The following is an 18,845-nucleotide window of genomic DNA, read 5'->3' as shown; positions in this document are numbered from 1 at the left end:
CGCGGAGCGTGGGCTGGAGTGGGCAGAGCCGAACCGGCTAGCTGCCCTGGGAAGAGACGGGGGGACGGCGGGGACTGTCCCTTTAGCACCCCAGGTCTCCAGTTCGGGCTCTAAAAAGGCCAGGAGGGGAGGGGGTGCTGCAGAAAGGGAGCTGTCCCTTCAGCACCACAGACCTTAACGCCTGGGCGTTGGGGAGGCGGAGGCGGGGCAACAGGCGAGAGCTGTCCCTTCAGCACGGCAGACCTTTGCCCTCCAGTGAAATCACCCGGCCCCCGCCCCAGGACTGTCTTTTCTCCAGTTTGAGCGGGGGTGTCGGGAGCAGGCGGAGAGCTTTCCTGGGAGGCTGGGGAAGCAGTGAACACTCTTCTCAGCGACTCGCCTCCCAGCAGTGCTATTTTTTGCCATCCGCCCTCACCCCCAGCACACGCGCTCGCACACACAGGCACGCACGCACACACACACAGACCTCTCTGGATTTCTTTGCTTTGAGTCTCCCGGGGCTGTGAGGAGCCAGGCGCATCTCAGACCGAGCTGGCAGCTCCCAGCTTGGGAGCCATGTCCTGCACGGACCCTCATCCTTACCAAGCTCGTGAGGAATGAAAGGAACCCAGGGAACCTCACAAGGCAGCAGTGATGTGGACCAAACCCCTGGAGCCTGCACCCTTCCGAGGGCCATAGGCGACCCGGGGAACTGGAGAGAGCTCCAGACAGGAAATCCCAGCGTTCCCAAAGTCCCTGTGGATGCTGACAAAAGGAGACCTGAATTGTTGGAAGAGCCTGCCCTAGGTTAGCCAGCTGCAGAGTGATTTTCCCCTCTGGCACTGAACCTCTCCCTCCAACCCCCAGCAGTCCAGAGTACCATGAAGAATTATGAGGATGTGTGACAGAGGTATCCAGATGTTGATCACCACTGTGGGAGCCTTTGCAGCTTTTAGTTTAATGACCATTGCAGTGGGCACGGACTACTGGTTATATTCCAGAGGTGTGTGCAGGACTAAATCTACAAGTGATAATGAAACCAGCAGGAAGAATGAAGAAGTAATGACCCATTCGGGGCTGTGGAGGACCTGCTGCCTAGAAGGTATTTACAAATTCCTCTCAATGGCTCCAGATAATCCAGTTTCTGATATTCTGGTGGGTGTTTGGGGAGATGGAGGCGGTGATGGGGAAAGAGGAATAGTTCAAATTATTGCTAAGAATGCACAGGTGTCCAGACTCTGTTCCCAGCAAGACTGACGCTGTGTGGGATGAAGGGGTTGGGTTTGCTGATGATTGTTTCTGGAATGAGCTTCATGGTATAAGATTTCTTGGCACTCTATGTAGCTTCTGCAGTTGAGAAAAGTCTTCAAATCCAAAATCCTTAGGCATACTGTGAACTGCTTTGATCTCTTACTTGGGATGGGGTCTTTAGATCTGCTTAAATTGTATTCCAGTGATGGGGTAGTGGGGGGGAGTTGGGGAAAGGGAGGGAAAGAGAGAGAGAAACTCTCTGAATTGGCATGGTGCTCTCTGAGATATTCTCTTATTTCTCAACATAGTCTTAGTTTCTTCTGAGTTTGATCTACCTAGATATTTTCATGAACTTCTGTTATCAGCCAGTTCCTGGGTAACACATGTGAGCCTTTCCCACCATACACACACATACACAATTTTAAGAAAACTTTCTTATTAATACATGCTTCAATATTTTGGATAAAAACAACTGTGAAATCTTGGTATCCAGAATCTACTTGTCTTCTTTCCTAAATCATCTCCAAACCCAACAAACAGATTTCTAAGATATTTCCATAAGATCAATTTTCCCCAAATCACAGGTTATAGGTTCTAAATTTTAGAAATTAAAGTATTAGTTATAAATTATAATTAAGAAGACAGACAAATCTTACACTGTTAAGCTCTTGGGTGGCCTGTCTCACTATTAAACTTGTTTTCACCACACCAGGAGTCACTCTGATCATCATTGGGCAATGCCTGATGTCAGTAGGAGTAAAAAGAAAGATAAAGAAGAAAATCAAAGCCCTTTGGAGCCTGGAAGGCTGAGGGAAGTCACTGGATTAGAGGGCCAGTACAGAGTTTTCTCAGGCTTCTGAGGAATCAGAGGAGCTTGTTACTGTGATGGGCAAGGAAATCTGGATTTCCTCTGTGCTCCCCTCCCCTGCTTGCCATTGGTTCTCCATTCCTGCATTCCCACTGGCTGGCTTTTGTCAGAGCTTCTTGGGAACTTGCATTTATGTAAATTACTTAGGAAATCATGCTATGACATCACTTGCTAGTGTAATATTGCATCATTCTCTGGCCTTCTTCCCATGTCCTGACATTCTGAACAACTGCTCTCCTGACTGAAGCACTACTACAATTGATTCTGTTTCCCATGCAAATTTGCAACTGGTGGGAAGCCCAGGCATGAAAGGGCTACTTTAAATGCAAAAAAGGACCACTGACTTGAAATTAGAAGACCTGGATAATGTTCCATACTTGCTGTATGACCTTGGCAATGACATTTACCCCCTCCAACCCTGAGTTTATGAATATGGTAAATGATTAGGTTGGAATAACACTATCCAGGCAGAAATTCTATAATTATTTTTCTAAAATTGACAAAAATATTAATATATGTGATCATTTTTGATCATGTATGGTGAAGCCATACACTTCAGAGAAACCCCAGAATTCCCTTACATAGATGGGCAACAAAGAATTGGATTATCCTTTGCAAATCTGTGATTTGGTGGATGTTTTGATGCTTACATGGTTCTAGGGATGGCATAAAAAAAGCTTGAGGCTCCCCTCGGGCCCAAGTGGCACTGATGTTATACCATGTTTCAGTCATTTACAATTCTTCAGCCTCTTGGAGCTAAACCTGGGAATGCACAATTAAGCATCAAGTTTGGCTTCCTCCATCATGCTTTATGAAAAAAAAATCTGTCAGAGCAAAAGTAGAGTCTAAAATTCCTGAAACCTTGTTCCAAGTTTCTCAACAGATGGTTTCTCTTTCCTCTAGCATCATGCCTTACACCTACAATTTGTACAGAGACTGTAACCCCACCCAGGAATTCTCTGGCCTTAGTGGGAGAAGTGAAAATTGAATCAAGAACGAATTAGACTTTTTTTAAAAAAAAGAAAGAATTGGGCAAATTTAAAATGTGTCCCTGGGCAGGTGAATCCTTTTGAGAAAATTGTTGCAGACTCCCTAAAACTTATCTCAGCTATAATTGTTTTACATTTTTTGAAGTATTAGGTACAGTAAGACACACAATCTTAATAATTCACAATGAATTTTTAGTTATGTATAAACCCACAAAACCAATACCTAGATGAGCCTGGCTGAAATTTGAAGCTAAGATATGTATGTTTTCATGTACTGAATACATCAAGTGTTCAAGGAATTTGCTAGAGCCCCTGAGTTCTGCATGGGAAGACACATGCAGTAAGCAGCATGTATCCTAGGCATTTCCATCCTCTGCTGGAATGAAGGTTTACAACTGTCTCTCATTCAACATTTCCTGTCTATCCCAGAGCCTCAAAATCCTCATTTTCTGGTCTTTTAAGTGTCAAAGGGGAGTCTTGTAGCTCAATTTTCTTAAGGATCAAATTAGAAGAGTCAGTTCTACCATACTTTTTAAAAGCCATGAGAGAATGTGGCTATTTTGTGCAAAAGAAGAGAATACTCAGGAGGGACATGACAGCTGTCTGCAAATATCTGAAGGGCTGTCAGATGGAAGAAAGGTTTGAAATGTTCTATGTGGCCTCCAGGGGGTAGAAGTAGTAACCAGAGGAAAATAGGTTTTACCTCAATATAAATTACTCTCCAATGTGGAATGGTTTAGGAGGTGATGAGTTTTCCCCTACCAAAGATATTCAAGTATATGGAAATGACATTAATTGTTCCCAAACTTGGCTAATCATCAGAATCACATGAGGAGCTTTTAAAAAAATAGATTCTCAGACTGCACACCTAGGTTCCCTGCTTCCATAGGTCTGGAGTAGATCTCTGGAATCTGAATTTTTTAAAAGTCCCTCCTCCAAGCAATTATAATGTCAAAACCAACATTCATTGAGTATGGGCCTGGGAGTGCCTATGTGTGTTAAGGATCATCACATCATGTGAGAGTAAGGATGTTTCCAGTTTTCATTTCTATAACCCACAAGAATGTCTTTTATGTGTAACAATTACTATGTGCTAGGACTCATCTTCACAGAAGGTCAACTGTGTCAGTACTATTGTTGCTGTCATTTTACAAGTGAGGAAACTGGGGCCTGGAGATGTTACATAACTTGCCCAAGGTCACATCTTGGGCACCTAAAAGTAGCAGAGCTGGGATTTGAACTCAGGCAATTCATAATCTAAGCCATGTTGCTTTCAGAGCATTTGTAGAGAACATTAATTCACGTTCCCATGAATAGTTTGCTACCAGTACAAACATTAGCTCGTGAAAATGCCCAGACACATGGGTTTTTCCATTCAGAAGGCCCAGATCTCAGAACATTCAGACTGCCTTATGTAGCATCTGCAGGGGTGCAGGAGCCACCAGACAGGCACAAACTCAGAGGCAGCAAAGGACACGTTTTGAATGAAAAAACAATCGACCTATGTAGAGACACCCACACTGAGAAACCAAAACGAATGCCTGACTCATTATCTGGAAAGCATGCAAGGCATTCACAAAGTAGTACCCCAACCTGCCGTGTGTTTTCAACAGCAGCATGTGAGTTTGAATGAGAACACGTTCAATGTGTGACTTATTAAGAAAAACTCTTGAAGTCCTAGAAGCAATCAAAGCGATGTATTAAGAAAGTGGAAAGGCCACTGGACTACTAGCAAGGAGCCCTGCGTGCTAATCACATGTCTGTCACTAACAATTATGTAAATTGTGCATGTCGCTTTCTTCTTCTGAACTTCAATTTACCTGATTCTAAAATGAGAGCTTCAAACAAGATTGGGGAGTAACAAACCCAAATGTTCACATGGACCAGGCAGGTAATATAAAGTGTGAAACAAGCATTTCACAGTTCTCATAACTAAATTCTATGTGGGGAAAAGTAAGGGATTTGAAAAGATAAATGGTAACTGAAACATGGTCTCAGTGTGGGAAAAATGAGGAGTGGTGGGGACTGTGGCAAATGGGGGAAGATAAGCCCCATTCAAAAGGCAGCTACTACTTGGCTTGAGTTGATTTTTACCCTAGGGAAATGTGCATCAAATGCAGTCCAATATTGGAAGCAAAAGAAAGCCAGAAATCCGGATTTTTATATAAAATCTCTTGATTTTTGAGATGTTGACAATTAATTCAACTTTTTAAAAACACTGTGCTGGCCAAACCAACCTCATTTTCCAGCTGCATTTGGCCCAATACTTCCAGTTTTGAGCCCTGGGTATGATATAAAATGGTATTTTAATCCAAATTTGATTCCTGAATTGCTCTTCATTAGTCAGTAGTCACTTTTTCAATTCCTTAAAAAATTACCTAACAAGAAAAGAAACCTCACTTTGAATTTTAGTATGGGAAACAAAATTATGGAAGAGGTTCAACAAACAGCTATTCTTCCTACAGATGGGCCTGGATGACACCAAACATCTGGCTGAAAAACAGAAAGAACTATTCACTCATTAGAAGTTCCCCCATATTTCCAAATCCCCAGATGGTTGACTTTTTCAGCCAGATGGGGTTCCAGCTTTATTTATGCATTCAGAAGCCTTTGAGGAAGCTGCAAGGATGTGGTTGAGGATGGGGATCAGAGAAGGACATAACATTGGTTAAGCATTTTCTATGTGCCAAACCCTGTGATAGGTGCTTTCACACAAGCTAACTCATAGACTTCATAACTCATCTCCCCCCAGTAGAATAGAAGTTCTATGAAGACAGGGATTCTCATCTGTTTGGGACACTGCTATATCCCTAGAACTCAGGAACAGCACCAAGTAGTCCCTTCTACTCCTCCAGTCCTAGCTTTAATGCTGCATCTTCCCTTAGATGTGGGTGCAGAATATGCCAGAGCTCTCTTTCTGTCTTACCTACTCCTGACCTCCTTGTTCCTTTCCCTGAAGTTTTTCTCCTCTCCTCTAAGACCCAAGAGGGAGATAGGAGAGAGAGGTGGGCTGGATTCTAAAGACAAAATGGGAATGAGTGACCAGAGTGTGGGAGCATGACTGTGTTTGTGGGGCTGGCCAGGTTTGGGGATGTGATAGAAGTCAAGGCATGAGCAAGGCAGATATTCAGCCAGAATAGGACCATATAGCCATACTGGTTGTTAACATGTTGCAATACTTCCCAGCCTATCAGTAAATAGGATTTGGCCCAAGTCTTCAACCACCCTCCACTCCCACCTCAGCTACTTTAGCCCTTCCTGGGACCTCCTAGACCTCCCTAAGATCTGTCAAAAAAAAGGATTAAGACCCTGCACAGCAGGGGCCACCCTGAGGCAGCCCTAAGGCAGCCTCCATTCTGATGAACTGGTCTTTTGCTCTACTGGTTGTTAAATATTTTGAATCTTACCCCTAGTTTTGTCATCATTGGTGGAAAGGAACTATTCCTCTTTTTTTCTACCTCAGGCCCAGGTTTCTATTGTCTGATTCTAGGATTCTACCCATTTTAGGAAGCAGAATCTTTGAAAATAATACTGTTTGTTTCATCACTTGAAATTTTATCTTCTGGATTAGAATAGAGGCAAGTGACCTGCATTCAAAGGTTGGGTGACTAGTGTGGATTACTAGTGTGTGTCAAGAAAAAAATAAAACAAGGAAATCAGACAAAAAAGATGACTGTTTCCTTTTAGTCTTCTCGTAGAGCATTATCTATCAAGCTTACCTGAAGATCATCTAATTCTCTAGGGGAATGTGACCTTGTTTGACTCAGCTTCAATAACTGATTTGACCCAATTGCTGTTTAGTTAGATGTTAACTTGGAGAAAATTGGAAGATGCATATGATTTTTTTGTTCAATAGGGAGGCAAATGTTTTCTCTTCAGTAAAGGAGATGACCCTAAATGTTGTGGATTTATCATCCTCTAAGACATGAATTAATTTGGTATATAATTGAGCAATTTTATTTCAGAAATTTTTTCACTGAAAAAAATATATAATATTTTCCTTTGAACCAGCTTTGTCATTTTGCTAGCTCCCTCACTGATGAGTTAAATAAAACTTGGCACAAACTCGCTATGAATTAATTAGGTTTTTAACAATTTGGAAATTATACTTTGACATGCAGAAGTACACCCAATGCAGCCAATGCTTCTGAGATTAAAGAGAAGCTTAGAAAACTCCCAAGTAGTTTTTCTACCCCTTTTTACCCCACTACCCCTGACCATGACCTTGCAAGAGCCTGCTTTTTCAAAGATAGGCACTGGGAACTAATGGGCCTTTAATAATTTATGAGAGATCACAGAGAATATTAGATGACATCGGGGGCTTTGGGGTCAGGTCGATCTGGATTCTTACCTGGTTCCTGCCATTTCCCAGCTGCAAGAACCTGGAAGGAGCTTAACCTCCTGTAAATGGGAAAACAAAAAGAGCAAACACATTCAACTTTTTCTCTTTCAGTTTTCCTTGCAGTTCATTCATTCCTTCATAACTAAATAAAATGTTGACCATTAGTTCTTGATTCATTAATTTTAGACAATATCCAGTTGACTTCTTGCTAGGACAAATCGTAAGTTAGGTTTCCAGACCACTACTCCCTCTTCTCCTCTTCCTCCCAGTACTTTTAGTTTCTATATTATGTACCTGTTGCTCCAAGAAAATCATTCGTAAAGACGTAGAGTGCCTGGACAGGAGAGAGGCTGGCATCTCATTCCTGGGCTGGACACTTGCCTAGGCAGCAAACTGCTCATCTGCTCAGGTGCCTCCCTCTGCAAGAGAGCTGGAGGGGAATAACAGGGCTGAGAGAGAGAATGGCAATGAGGCAGACTGTTCAGAATGGTGAGTTGGAGTGACTTTGGTGGCAGATAGCTGAGACTAAGCCATTTTGTTAGTATCCCACCCTAGCAAACAGCCCGTTAGGCAAGAGGTCACTAACCAGGGCTGCATGATGTTTGTGTAATTGCTGCCCTGCACAAGGCTGCCTGGCCTAGGGGCCAAGCAGATACTGAAAGAGCCCATGCTCCACTCACCAAATCATACACCTTAGTCCAAAACTGCATCCATCCAAAGGAAGGAGGACCTTTAAAAATGTTCAGAGGATACTGTATGAGCCAGCTGCAATCCCAGCAACAAAAGGTAGTCTGTTGCCAATGGTGGGAACCAAAGTGGGATGAAAAAAGACTGTACTAAGGACTCATATCCCATGTCAGGGAAGTGTTTCCTCCAAATAACCCATGCAGATGCCTCCACAAGGATGTCGACATGTAGATGCCTGCACACGGGAAGCACAGATAGTCAGTGCTAGTTAGAGAAACAGTAATGACAGACTAGAAAGGTTTGCAACCTCACACAGTTAAGTGAAATGACATTTTGTCTTTTCTTTCTCCCTGCTCCCTACCACAACATACTGAATATTCTAGAGTCTAAATGAGTGAGGAGAAAAGATAGAGCTTTGAATCAAATATGCAGTTGGGAGTTTTAAACACAACTGGAAGTTTTAACAGACAAAAGTAAATGGAGAGTTATGAAATCTGCCCAAAATATCATTAAGAAAATGAGGGATTTAGTATAACAGTTGAAAGCCAAAATAAAACTGCTGCATGTTGAGACTAAAACTAAGTTGAGAGTCATCAATAAACAGGATACATGTCATCCATGCTTTGTCTCTGAGATTCTAAAAGTTGAAAACTCAATGATGTATATATTACTATCATGTGTAACTATATCTCAGGAATTGGCACACTACAGCCCATGGGCCAAACCTGGACCACTGCCTAGTTTTGTATGACCCTTGAGCTGAGGTTATTTTTAAAAGTAGTTGACTTTATTTTTTAGAGAAGCTTTAGTTTTACAGAAAATTGAGCAGATAATTGAGAGAATTCCCATAAATCCCCTCTCTAGCCTGCTCAAAGCTCACTCTTTTATTGACATCTTACTTTAGTATGGTACAGTTGTTACAACTGATGAATCAGTATTGACATATAATTATTAATTTAAGTCCATAGTTTACATTAGAATTCATTCTGTGTTGTACAGTTCTATGGATTTCAACAAATGCATGATGTCATATATTCACTATTACAGTATTGTAAAAGGTGTTGCTCTCCTATTTTTAACTTACTCTTTGCTTCCCCTTCCCTCAACCCTTGGCAACTATGGCATATAGTAAGTACTAAATAAATATTTGAATGTATTAATAGAGAAGGAGAAGGTGCTGGCAATATACTACCTTCTTGAGCATGAAATGAGAAATTTCTTTCTTGCTACCTTCATGCCCATCTCTCATCTTAACTGAATATAGACACACTGCCAGGACAATTATTCCCTCCATAATTAGGTGGCAATTTCTTATAGTGTCTCTGGAAGCAGCCAGAAGTGTCTGTGTAATACAAAACTTTTTATTTTGTTTTAATACTATGTATGGCATGATCCCTACCATGACACCCAAATAAATACAGTAAACATAATTTATATCTTTTTACTGTCTCTATAGTTTGTCTTTTCCAGAATATCATTTAGTTGGACTCATACAGTATGTTGTCTTTTCAGGCTGGCCTCTTTCACTAAGAAATATGCATTTATGGTTCCTCCATGTCTTTTTTGTGATTGATAACTCACTTCATTTTATTGCTGGATAATTTTCCATTGTATGGATGTACCACAGTGTGTTTATCCCTTTACCTTTTGACTGTCATTTTGGTTGCTTCCAGTTTTTGGCAATTGTGAATAAAGCTGCTATAAACATCCATGTGCAAGTTTTTGGGTGGACATGTTTTCAACTCATTTGGATAAATACTTAGGAGCATGTGTTCTAGTTAGCTAATGCTGTCAGAATGCAAAACACCAGAGACGGATTGGCTTTTATAAAAGGGGGTTTATTTGGTTACTCAGTTACAGTCTTAAGGCCGTAAAGTGTCCAAGGTAACACATCAGCAATCAGGTACCTTCACTGGAGGATGGCCAATGGTGTCTGGATAACCTCTGTTAGCTGGGAAGGCATGTGGCTGGCATCGGCTTCAAAGCTCTGGTTTCAAAATGGCTTTCTCCAAGGACGCTCCTCTCTAGGCTGCAGTTCCTCAAAAACGTCACTCTTCCTCTCTTAGCTTCTCTGGAGCAAGAGTCTGCTTTCAATGGCCATCTTCAAAATGTCTCTCATCTGCAGCTCCTGTGCTTTCCTCAAAGTGTCCCTCTTGGCTGTAGCTCCTCTTCAAAATGTCACTCTTAGCTGCACTGAGTTCCCTCTGCCCATCAGCTCATTTATATGTCGCCATTGATCAAGGCCCACCCTGAATAGGTGGGGCCATGCCTCCATGGAAATATCTCATCAGAGTTATCACCTACAGTTGGGTGGGGTGCATTTCCATGCAAATCTAATCAGCACCAAAACGTCTGCCCCACAAGACTGCATCAAAGAATATGGCTTTTTCTGGGGGACATAATACATTCAAACCAGCACAGCATGATTGCTGGATCATGTGGTAATACTATATTTACTTTTGTAATAAACTGCCATATTATCTTGCAATGTGGCTGTACAATTTTTCATTTCCACAAGCTATGAATGAGCGTTCCTGTTGCTTCACATCTTCCCCAGCATTTGGTATTATCGTTTTTTTTGTTTTGTTTTGTTTTTTTAGCAATCCCAATAGGTAAGTTGTGGCATCTTTTTGTTGTTTTAATTTGCAGTTCCCTAATGACATGTGACATTGAGTATCTTTTCATTTGATTATTTTCCATTTGCATATTTTCTCTGGTGAGGTGTCTGTTCAGATCTTTTTCCCACTTTTTAATTGGGTTGTTCATTTTCTTCTTGTTGAGTTTTAAGAGTTCTTTGTATATTTTGGATACAAGTCCATTATCAGCTATGCGTTTTGAAAATATTTTCTCCCAGTCTGTGGCATATTTTTTCATTTTCTTTACAATAGCTTTTGCAGAACTTTATTTTTAATGAAGTCCAACTTTATTTTTTCTTTCATGGATCATGCTAACCATGGGCCAAACCCAAGGTCACCTAGATTTTCTATGGTACCTTCTAGAAATGTTATAGCCTTTCATTTTACATTAAAGTCTATGATCCATTTTGAGTTAATTTTTGTGAAAAGTGTAGGTCTCAATTTATTTATTTATTTATTTAGTTTTGTATGTAGGTGTTAAATTGTTCCAGCACCATTTGTTGAAAAGACTATCCTTTCTCCATTAAATTGCTTTTGCTCCTTTGTCAAAGATTAGTTGACTATTTGTGTGGGTCTATTTCTGGGCTCTCTATTCTGTTTCATTGATCTTCTTGCCTATTCTTTCACCAATTCCACACTGTCTTTATTACTGTAGCTTTTAGTAAGTCTTGAAATCTGGTAGGTCAGTCCTCTGACTTTGTCCTTCTTCAGTCTTGTGTTGGCTACTCTGAGTCTTTTGCCCCTCCATACAAACTTTACAATCAGTTTGTTGATATCTCCAAAATAACCTGCTGGGATTTTTATTGGACTTGCATTGACTGTATAGATCAAGTTGTAAAGAACTGACATCTTAAGAATGTTGAGTTAGGGAGTGATTCATGAAAATGGATTCTCTCTCCATTTATTCAGATCTTCCTAAGAAAGATTTTTGCATGTTTTAATGGTGAAAATATCAAAAGAATAATAATATTTCATGATATGTGAAATATTAAATTCAAATTTCAGAATCTATAAATTATAAATTTTGTCAATAAAACTTTATAGAATTTTTTTCTCTCTTGTTATATTAAGTACTTACATAGAATGCTTGGTTTTGCTGGTTGACCCACAAAGCCTAACATATTTACTATCTGGCCCTCTACAGAAAAAATTTTCTGACTTCTGCTCTATTTTCCTACAGAGACATGTAGGATACTATAATTGACATTTTATTTCTATAAATACTCTGTTTTTCCAAGAGTATTGAATTGCTTTCTTTTTCTTTGCTCTGTTCGCTGTTATCATAGACTCTTCACCTAATCATGTATTCTATTGAGTCCTCTTTTCTTTTCTGGATAACTCTAAGTTCTTTCCCCAGAAAATCCTCACCCTCTTTTGAGATATGGAGAATTTGAAAGTCAATACAATCCTACACTCTCCGATGGGCTCCAGGGAAAGGTAGTCCCTACTTGGGAAACAGGGAACAGTATCCATTAGAGCAGCAAAAGAAGAAAGCCTTGGAAGTCAGTGTTTCCACTGGCAGTGAAAAGATAGGGCAAGTAGGGAGGTATTTGAAGGTAGACTCCATAAAACATGATTACTTATTAGATTGGGTGAGGGTGAAGAAGTTGTCTACAAGAGGCAATTAGTATTGGAAATCTAGATAGACATACTCATCCATATAACTCTATGGATAAGGTCTAGTATGTTCATGACACCCCCTTAAACTTCATGAAAAATATTGTATGAATGGGCACTTTTCTGGGAAGATTCTCACACTCCCAAACTGCTAAGAATAAATAACATAGGGCTTAGGACAGAGGTAAAACCTGGGATGACATTTATTATCATCCAAACATAGATGGTAATTAAAGAAGTGAAAATACATAAGAAATGTTAAGAAAATCTAAAGACTGCAAAGAGGGGAAATAAAAAGAATCCTAGGTATCATTAACATTTATGGGGCAAGGAGAAGAACAGACAGAGAAAATTGAGGAAAAAAAAAAAGAAAAAAACAGAGATGAAGAAGAAGAATTCAGGATTTTGCTAATATTTTGAGGGTCTACTGAAGTTTTCTCCAAAATCTTTCAGAAGAGTGACTTCAAAGTCTAGTGCTAGAAGCTCTCCAGCCTACGGGAGCTCCCCATTATGCAGAAGACTCCCCAGTGTCCTACTTCCTGGGTTTGGCTGAGGCGGCCTGCTCCCAGGGTAAGTTTTCCTTTCTTCCTGGGATCAATAAGCAGGTGAGATGCTAACATGGATCCTGGCTGCTGCTTCCAAGAAAGCTGTAGAAGGAGAGAGTGGGCCATAAGAACTCCAGAAAGAAGTACCAAGGAAATAGTAAAATAATAAATAGCTAACACTTAATAAATATCTACTGTGTGCCAAGCTTCAGTTATTGTACCAGATTGAATGCTCATTTCTGTTAGCCCCAGAGCATTTATTATTTATTCATTTTCTTCATTTAACAAATACTTACTATATGCCAGGCACTATTCTAAGTAAGCATTTTGCAAATATTATTTAATCCTCATGACTTCCCCAGGAGGCAGATGCTTCTATTACTTCCATTATACAAATGAGGAAATGGAAACCCAGAAAGGTACATGGTTAGTAAGAGGCAGAGCTGGAATTCAAACCCAAGCTCCAGAATCCATGAGTGTTACCCCTGTGCATCACCTTTCATTAACTGTAGGCCAGGCACTTGGCTAAGTGCTTAACACAAACAGTCCCAAATAATTTTCATAATAGCCCTGTGTACTGCTCATAGCCCTTTTTCACCAAGAAGAAGACTGAGACTCAGAGAGGTGAAATAATTTACACAATATCTCTCCATCAAGTGGTTGCTGGACTGAATCTTGAACCTGCACCAGAAGCCTCATTCTAACCATCACACTTTTCAGGATCTAGACCTGGTGGGGTGGGTCTTCTCTGACCTGCCCATCCCCATATCAAGGAAAGCTTGGTGTCACTCATTGGCTCTGAATTGAACCATTCGATGTTTGAAAATAGGGTGGAAAAAAGATAACCCTACCTTTGCCAAGTTTTATTCCAAATCCAGAAGGCAAGGTCAAGGAAGAGAAATGGTAATGCCAACAAGATTTAGACATTGTAGCACTAAGTGGCAAAGAAACACCACTTCTGGGGACCAAATGTAAATTAAAACCAAAACTCAACACCAATCTAAACACAAAGAAAGTATCAGAGAATATGACCATAGAGATGAAAAGTGGAGTATGGGTTACGAGAAATGGGGGAAGGGGCAATGGGGAGTTAAGAAATGAGTGTAGGGTTTCTGTTTGGGGTGAAGGGAAATTTCTAGTAATGGAAGGTGGGAAGGTGATAGCATTACAACACTCTAAATGTGATTAATCCCACTAATGGAATCCTAGGGAGGGGGTGGAATGGGAAGATTTAGGCTGTATATATGTTTCCACAATTGAAAAAAAAAAAAAAAGACAGTCTAAATATATAATGACAATTAAATGCCAATGATGATCCTGGATGGGATCTGCGGATGGAGAAGAGGAGGCTCAAAGGGACACAGCTGGGACATAAGGAAAAAAAGGAAATATAGAATGTAAGCTTTGTATCAATGTTGAATTTCTTGAACTTCTTAGCTGTGCTTAATGTGATTGCATAAAAGAATGTTCTTGTTCATGGGAATTATATATGTGAATTAAAGTGTTTGTTCAAGGATGTGTGCAGCTTGCTCTCATATTCAGAAGACAGAGCAATAGACGATGGATAATAGATAGGGAGGGAGGGAGGGAAAGAAAGAAATGGTGGTGTGACACGATGTTAAAGTTGGTGGATTGGAGCATCAGGGGAGGGGGTCGGGGTATGCTGGAGTTCTGTGTATGGGGTTTGTATTGTTTTTACAACTGTTCCTGTAAGTTTGAATTTATTTAAAAATAAAAATTAAAAAAAAAAAAGTCAACAACAATCATTTGGGAGTGAGAGGAACAGCTTCATTCCTAATGAGTTTGACTGGAAACAGGTCAGCAAACTATCAGAGATTCCAGCATTTCCTACATAGGGGTTAAGGTGTTTGCAAATTTGGGACTGTCGCTAGGTTCATGGCTGCCTCCCTTCCTGATGAGTAATCTTGGACACATGATTTATTTGACTTCTTTGAACGTTAGACTCTGTGTCAAGCAGGAGCCAGGGATCCCCCTCATTGATCTCTGGCTTGGATAACTGTGTTACTTGGGGATCTGTAGCCTATTCTTCCTGTGGCATTTAGAGGCCCAAACCATCTCCAAGAGCAACAAGTACCTACCAGACATGCAATAAACTCATGTACCATCAGTCTGGTTCTTACTGACCTTGGGACTGGCAGCTGAAATGAGATTAAGACAGGTTAGACCTGACACCATCAATCCACCTTTTAACCTGCCTGTTGTAAGAAACATCATCAAATACCTTGCTGTCATCCAAATTCTCTTTATCCACCACATTTCCCAGAATCACCATCTAGAATCCTTTGGACCAAAGCCTGGCAGATAGTAGGAGAGCAAAAAAATATATGTTGAATTTGTTGCTGGAGGGAGGGCAATACAGTTACCTATGAGCTTCTCCTGTGAGCCCATGCAAAGCCCTGGTGATCACTGTTCTGCTCCTAAGTGCTTGCAAACCACACGCTTAATATATTCTGGAATTCTGGCTACAATTGTTTGTAATTCAGCAACCTGTAGTTTAAGGGAATCTACTTTCCAGTCTTGAAAATCTCAACATTATTTTTCCATCCTTATTTTCCAATTTTTTCCACCCAGAGTAGTTCAACCATCTGATTCTAAAATTCTCTCAATTTCCTGGGTTTAAACTTAGGGAATGACTAAAGAAAATGCATGTTATGTGGACATATTGTGCACAAATCCAGAAGACACTGTTTGCATCCCTTGTAGTTTCTATATATATATATATTTGGTCACCTGCATGTTTAGGAAATGAAATTTCCTTTGTATTCTGCAGCATATGCTGCTCAGCATCATGCATGGCTGTCCTGCAATATAGTATTACCCACCAGTTAAAGTGATTCAAAAAAATCACGGCTAAGTGTTGAGGTATCTTCCATTACCTCATCCATCACAAAATTTTACTGTCACCTGTGGAAATCGGTTTTACCACAGAGAAGTTAATATAGATGCATATTTAGAGCAAATCATTGCATGACCCTTTGCAAATTATAGGACAGCAGAACAAATTTGTCATTCAGCAGCTTTAAATGCCTTAATACACATACACTACCAAGTAAGTCCTGATTTTCCAAAATATTACTTTTCACCAAAGATGAATCTGTCATGTTATTGAAATGCTTTAGGGTATTTAGTGAAAAATAAAAAGATCTGATTTGATACATCTTTTTGATTTAAAGGCAATGATGTTAATCTGAGGCAAATTTCTGTTGCACAGCACAGTAATTGCTCTTTTCTGCTTTTTCACTCTCTAGTGAGTGATGGCTTAGCTCCTAAGCAGGGAGAGACAGCAGGGTTGAGTTCCAAGAGGTAAGTTCTGCACCAAGGGAAATTAGGTCTAGGCCACTCCTCAAGATGATTTTCCAGTTAGAGTCCCTTGGCCTACAGCTGCAGAGACATCTCATTGGTTTAGGAGGTGGAGAGCTCTAGCCCACGGCTACAGACTTCCACCCACCAAAGTGTCCTAAAGCAAATAAGATGTGCTGGAGTGGGTATGGGCACGAAGTTGTAAATAGTGTGATCAAGGTAGACTTCCTGGAGAAGGTGATAGTTATCCCAGAATGTGAGGAAGGTGGGGGACCAAGCCAAGTGGCTCTTGAGCATTCCAGACAAGAGGACAGCAAGTGTAGAGACCTAGAGGTGGAAGTAATGAAGATAGTGTGGCTGAAGAGTAGGGAGCAAGGAGAGAAGCAGATCAGTTAAGGATACTAGGGGCCAGATCATGTAGGGTCTTATAAGAAGTTGTAAGGACTTTGACTTTTTCTCTGAATAAACTGGAAACCATTGGAGAATTTGGAGCCTAGGAATGGCGTGTTCTTGAGTTTGCCAAGTCAAAGTCTTCTTAGTTGCATTATTAGCTTCTGGAGGGAAGCAGTTTCTTGTCCTGTGACCACTTTTGCTTCCTGCAGACAAGAACTTTGCCTTTTGTTTTTAAAGTTTTCACCCCACCCCATGGCTGCCCTTCTCTTAGAGGGGGCACAGTGGGATAACATCTCCTCAGCATTGTCTTCTTTCTTCCTCTGAAGACAAGCTCATGATCCCTTACTGCTTTAGGAAAAGGGGTGAAAAAAAATGACAATGATGTAAAAATTATAAATGCTTACCAAATCTTGCAGAGCACTTGGAACCATGGTTTCTTTTTGGTAGTCCCTTCCTAATCCTCAGATTCTTACCCTTCTCCAACTCATGCTGACATCTTTTCCCATGCAGGTCCCTCTACTCAGCCTGGAAATCCAATAGGAGATGTGAAGTGAGGGATTTTTTTGGGGGGAACTCCAGCCTGGGTTCCCTGGCCTACGAGTGTTTGAGTGCCTCCTACATGTCAGACATTGTGCTAGATGCTGAGGATTCAGCAATGAATAAGACAGACAAGGTCTTTGCAAACTTAGAATTACTAGGGAAGATACTAAGTTCCCCTGGGTGAGCAGTGCAGGATGCTCCTGAGCATAGAGTAGGGGGTCCAGGATTAGTTAGGGAGAAATGTTCTCTTAGGGCTTGTGTAGCCCCAAGGTCCCTGGCCTGGAGTAGGTGCCCAAAACACATTTGCCAAATACACAAAAAGATTCATGTAGGCTACACAGAGTAGAACTGACCTCTCCTAAGAGCTAGGGGCTGGAGTAGAAATGAATCCAGATCTCCTGGTGTCTTATCCTTAAGCAGAGGGAAAAGAGAACAGGAAAATAGCCTACGCCTAGAAATCCATGAAGACAAATTGAGTCATTACACATCTATCTCTTTTCTATTTTTGAAGTTTCTTTTTTTAAAAAAAAATCCTACATATTTCATTTTTATCTTGTTCTTTGGAGTGGCATGTTTTTCCTATTCTATTTTCTTAATTAAATAACTTTTTAATACAAAAGTAATTCAAAAATGCATTCTCAATATAAAATTTTAGAATAGATAAGGCAAGATTTCCCATGTACCCTCACACCCTCATCACAATCTCATCCTCCTTCACCCAAATAATTGCTACTTCCAACTTGGTGAATATCTAATAAATATCATTTCCTTAATTTTCTGCTTTCCCAAGTCTAAGAGATTAGAGAGGGTATATTTTTTCTTCAAGTTCAAATTCTTCATAATTTACTCAAATGCTTTTTAAAAATTATCTTACAATTTATTAAGACATTTAATCATGCATACTATTTTAAAAATCAAATCACATAGAAGGGCTTGTAATGACAAGCAGTGATCCATTGCCCACCCCTCCCAACTCCCAATCCTGCTTTCAGAGCATGCTTTTTTTTTTTTTTAACATATTTTATTCAGTTCTTCTGGGTTACGGTCATAGCTGTAAATAATATGTTAATCACCATTTCATGACTTATATAATCTATTGTCTTCCTACTGTGATAGGTAAGGATTTAGCTAACTCATTCTACCCTCCATATTAATTATATTTCTAAATAATAACATAAATCTTAATTTCTTTTTCCATCCACCTTAGATACCATTTCTAAGCTTCCCACTTTATAAAATGGGGATGTCCACATCTCCCCTTCCACCTGCCCATGTCTGTCAGTTGTATTTTTGCTTTTTTGTTGTCAAGATTCATTTCATTTACATTCTATTCCATAGCTCTAATGAAGTTTTCCATGCTTGAGCTATTGGTTGATTCTGAAGTTTGAAAACCAATGAACATGATGATGATGATGATGATGATGGTGGTGGTGGTGGTGGTGGTGATGTAGATATTGTTCAATGCAAAGTAAGTTGTTTTCTATGATTACATTTCTTTCTCTGTGGTTTCAATATCACAATCTCTGGGTCATTTAAAGGAAATTGTCCAAATAGAGTCTCCTTTCTTAATCAGTTGCTCAGAATCACATATATTTGTTGGCAACCCATTTGAGCTTTCTGGTGAAGTTTTCCATTTTTCTTGCAGTTGCTGATCGACTCAAAGTGTGTTTTCCTAGT

At 40.2% G+C, this 18,845-nt stretch overlaps 1 protein-coding gene across 1 annotated transcript in view; it reads left to right on the top strand.

Annotated features, from left to right (window-relative positions):
- Nucleotides 1–305: 305 nt before the first annotated feature.
- The window catches only part of CACNG3 (calcium voltage-gated channel auxiliary subunit gamma 3), a 103,879-nt gene continuing 85,339 nt past the window's right edge, over nt 306–18,845 (top strand). Inside the window, exon 1 of the mRNA XM_037815287.1 lies at nt 306–1,081. Coding sequence (XP_037671215.1) covers nt 871–1,081 — 211 coding nt within the window. The 5' untranslated portion in view covers nt 306–870. The remainder of the gene's footprint in view (nt 1,082–18,845) is intronic.

The sequence above is a fragment of the Choloepus didactylus genome, chromosome 21 (assembly GCF_015220235.1).
Source record: "Choloepus didactylus isolate mChoDid1 chromosome 21, mChoDid1.pri, whole genome shotgun sequence".
NCBI classification, from domain to species: domain Eukaryota; kingdom Metazoa; phylum Chordata; class Mammalia; order Pilosa; family Megalonychidae; genus Choloepus; species Choloepus didactylus.
This window is presented reverse-complemented; position numbering and strand designations above follow the sequence as displayed.